This window comes from Triplophysa rosa, linkage group LG14, assembly GCF_024868665.1.
Source record: "Triplophysa rosa linkage group LG14, Trosa_1v2, whole genome shotgun sequence".
NCBI classification, from domain to species: Eukaryota; Metazoa; Chordata; class Actinopteri; order Cypriniformes; family Nemacheilidae; genus Triplophysa; species Triplophysa rosa.
The window spans coordinates 5,264,806-5,269,282 of record NC_079903.1 but is presented as its reverse complement, the minus strand read 5'-3'; the positions used below and the strand labels follow the sequence as shown (position 1 = coordinate 5,269,282).

Below are 4,477 nucleotides of genomic sequence, written 5' to 3'. Positions count from 1 at the left end.
GCTGGTCTTGCCAGTCTCAGGGCTTCAATGACTGAGAGCATTGCAGTCTCGGTAGATATTATTAAATGTCTATTCCATCATTTTTTTCTCCTATAACCTATAAAGTGTGTGCGTAGGAAAAAATGCACGTCAATATTCATATTTTTATTGTCTTTGATGTGGAAAAGTGATCATAAAGCACCATGTCAGTGTCTGAGCAGGTTTTGTTGTCCGAGTGCATGTTTTTGGAAATATAAGCCATTGCTGACACTCGTAAAGGCTTTGGACGTTGACATGCTCTTTCATTTCAACAATATTGATTTGACATTGTTAAAAGGCGGAGATATGAAAGTGTTCAGCTGTGCACAATTTCAGGATCCTTTTGTGATTCATAACTTTCATATCTGAAAGGTAGGCACACACGTTTTCTGTGCATACGTTCGTTCCATGAATAACATTCGCACTTTGAGAAATTATCGTAAAATCTAATTTAGGACGGTTTCTACGCAGCATTTTGTAAATGAAGCCCCTATTCTTTGTAGGTCTTAATTCATTAGTAAATGAAAAAATGATTAAAAAAATCGCAGAATTTCAAAAAAGTTACCAGTAGGTGTGGCCCTATGATGCATATGAACGTAGACACTCATGGGAACACAACATGGTGTATTTAGAAACAATGATATGTATCAAGCTTTCATTTCAGTCTAACAAGACTGAGACTAAGAGAAAGAAGTTCTTGTCGGTCAGTGTAAGAGAACTCAGATTATTGAGAGGTAGTGGGTATTGTGGGTAGATTTTACATTGCATCTTGTTATTCATAAACTTTGTGCTTTTGTATCATATGTCATACGAAACATTCATTGAACCTATGACTGTTTAAAGGCGGCTTTTTTCTTATTAACTGCACTCCTGTGCGAATTTACATTACAATATGATCACAGAAACATCAAAGTAAAGGTAATCTTCAACATTGTATAAAGATGTGCCAGTCATGTGTTTTATTTTTATCTGAAGACTTTTATCTTAAGCTCTCTCGGCTTCATGTATCTGATTTCTTTGAACAGAAACGGACTGAAGGATGAAGGATCTTCCTGAACAAAATCACACATTTACAGACTTCACACTAAACGGTTTCCACAGCCTAGAAGAATGGAGGCCTTTGTTATTCATCCCTTTCTTTCTGATGTTTTTATTGTCAATCACAGCAAATTCTACTCTCATATATTTAATCAAGTCACAACAATCTCTGCACTCCCCTATGTATGTACTAATCGGTTTTATGGCGCTTTCAGACTTGACATTGCCTATGGTTTTTGTACCTCACATGCTTCTTAACTTATTATTTAACTGGAGTGGCATATCTCTGAACGGGTGTTTGATACAAATGTTTGGCATTTATTTTGCTGGGTCCTTTCACTCGACTTTGCTTTTTTGGATGGCACTGGACCGTTACTTTGCAATATGCAAACCTCTTTATTATCATAAATACATGGAAATTGGCAATTTTATGAAGTTTATTGTTGGGCCAGTAATGAGAAATGCACTACTGGTGGTAACCATGGTCTCTCTGGCTGGAAGACTGTCCTTTTGTACAAATATTATTGATCACTGTTTATGTGAGCACATGGCATTGGTTCAGTTGGCATGTGGTGATATAACCATTAATAACTTTGTAGGTCTTTTTTCTGCTTTTCTTATACCAACTACAGATTTTATTCTCGTTGCTGTTTCCTATGTTGTAATTTTTGTCTCAGTGTTCAGATCTGGTAAGGGCCATTTAAAGGCCATTAATACCTGCGTTACACACCTTATTGTCATGTCACTTAGTTTGACTTTTGCCTTGATTGCATTTATGTTATACAGAATACGGAATGAAATTTCTTCAAGTGGCCGAATATTCATTAGCATCTTATATTTACTTGTTCCAAGTTGTATTAACCCACTAATCTATGGATGGAGAACAAAAGAAATAAGACTAACCTTTCTGAGGTTTATAAAGATTTATAAAGTTTTGCCCATTTAAGAATAATACATTTCTGAATAAATGTAAATATGATGCATTGACAACATAACTTGTTTTGTATTCATATTTTGTTTAAATCATGTGGAAGTTAACAATAATAAGGGGTAAGAATAAAATAATAAATGTTAATTTAACCATAAAAACCACATGTTTTAAACATTCATTTTTTTACAATGGGAAGGCAGATGCACCGGAAATTATTCTGTGCCTCTGTAGCTATAATGTAAATGCAATGCATAAAATATGGTTTACATAATGATGTACTCTTGTATGTTTGGAATTAAGTGTACATTTTTGCATTGTTATTGTTCAATGTGTAATCAATCTGTTTAAACAATTCTTAATCAAAAGGTTTTTGAGTGAATTTAATATAATGCAAGTAACTTTAAAATTACAGGTGTTTACTTGTCCATCTCTTTTCAGCTTTGAATGGAGCATGAAGAAATGTTGAGGTTGTTGTGTGACAGTCTTTCTTGATAGCTTGATAACTCTGTCTTATGAGTGTTTTTGTGATAAGTAGACCTCTTATGGGGTTGTCAGTAGTTTACAAATCTGCAACTCTTAAAGGAGTAGTTCACTTCAAAATAAGCCCCCATTGACTTTCCATAAGTCCGTAATTTTTATTCCTACTATGGAAAAGGGGCTTATTTTAAAGTGAACTACTCCTTTGATATGTAGCATCTATACTTACCAGTTATTCATGTGTAGTGGTTAACAGCAACCTTTTATTTTTATTATTATACATATTTTTAGTATTTATGATAGTACAAATACACTGTGATATATGATTGCAATATTACTCTGTACATATGAAAGTAATTAAAGATTGAATGACAGCCATGGCAATCACTTTATGAAGTAATATCAACAGTGTAAATAAATAAAGCGTGTTATCTGCTATTACACCGTGTATACACCGGACGTCGTGCGGCGTGATGCAACATGATAAAAGACAATAGAATGCACTAGAACCTATTATCATTTCAAATTTTGTCCACACTGGATGCGACACAACAATCCCATTAGGAACAAGCTATTGTCATGTCGCACCGGTCACGTTCGGTGTTGACAATGTTAGAGTCGGCAATCGCGTTTTCATCCTGTGAAGGACTTTCCATTACTTAATGACTGTTAAAACATTTTAGTAGAAATTGTAATAGGAGCACTGTATTTAATAAAAATGAATTAAACCATCTGAATGGCATTTGATAACATTGATCACTTAATAAATTGTTTACCCTTGTATGGTGTATTTATTACCCAGCCAGTGTTGGTGGGTCTAGTTTTGGGTTTTTAATTCAACACAATCAAACAATTTATGTTAAAATAATTAAAAGATGTTTACTTCATCCCAATTACAAGCAATCTAAACTGCATATATGATTATTATCTGCCCTGTAACCTTTGTTAGATCACATTTATGAATTGAAATGCTCCACATTTTTTTTGCGGGAATGGCAGGGGCAGGGGCAGAAACAGAAAACTCACACTTACACACACTCTCAAACACTCTCACACAAACGCACACAGAAACATACACAAACAAACTAAAAGGAGGCCCAGACATAAAGAGGACACAATGAAAGTACACAGAACCTAGTTTTATAAGACCTGGGTCCAGTGGGGTCTCGAGGGCTCTCCCTAGAATTGTTTTTTGGGGGGCTCCATCTGGCCGAAGTGGACAGTGCTGTCCCCCACCACAAAACCATGAAAGCTAGTGGTAGCAGGCGCACCACTTATGTTGTGGTCGTGGTAGCCTTGGGCGGATTCTTTGCCATGGCCGCAGAAGCCATCGTCCCACGCTCTCCAAGCTCCACCGGCAAGGCCACAGTGACCATAATCCCTGGCTCCCCCAGCTCCACCATCATAGCCACGGTCACCTGAGCTCCCGGTACCTCCATGGCGCCTCTGATCCCCTGTGCCGGAAGTACCGTCCTGGAGGCCTTTGTCCTGTCCCTGCACTAGCCTCCAGGACGCCCACCCCCCCTCCCTGGTTAATCCTTCAAGGCGCGAGTACTGTCACAGTCCTGTCTGTTCCCAGCCTGTTTCTCCCACATTTCCCATTGGACTCCATCTCCCATCATCCCTCACACTCCCTCACCAATCCCTCATAAGCACTGCACCTGCCATCAATCATGCACATGACTAGGAATGCATATATACTCACTGTGTTTCTTTGTTCTTTGTTGGTTATCATGTGTGTTACTTTGTATTGTTACCCGTGGGACTTCCCAGTGATTATTGGATCTATTAAAGGTGTTTTTGGAATTTATTAATCTTGCCTTCAGTCTGTGGCATCTTTCCGTGACGTGAGTGTGTATACTTTTAATTAAGATATTTAAATTGCGTTTAGCTGTCTACTAATAGTATAGTGTTGCATTTCAAACAACACCCACAAGTATTTGTAAAAACATGAGGAGTCAGAACATAGCAGTCATAAAGTGCACAGGCTGTTCTTTGGGTGAGGCTCCCCCC

At 37.5% G+C, this 4,477-nt stretch overlaps 1 protein-coding gene across 1 annotated transcript; it reads left to right on the top strand.

Annotated features, from left to right (window-relative positions):
- The first annotated feature begins 1,057 nt into the window (after window positions 1-1,057).
- Window positions 1,058-2,002, top strand: LOC130565193 (olfactory receptor 52E8-like). Its single transcript, XM_057351780.1, has one exon. The coding sequence runs from the start codon at window positions 1,058-1,060 to the stop codon at window positions 2,000-2,002; it is 945 nt and encodes a 314-aa protein (XP_057207763.1).
- The last annotated feature ends 2,475 nt before the right edge of the window (window positions 2,003-4,477 follow it).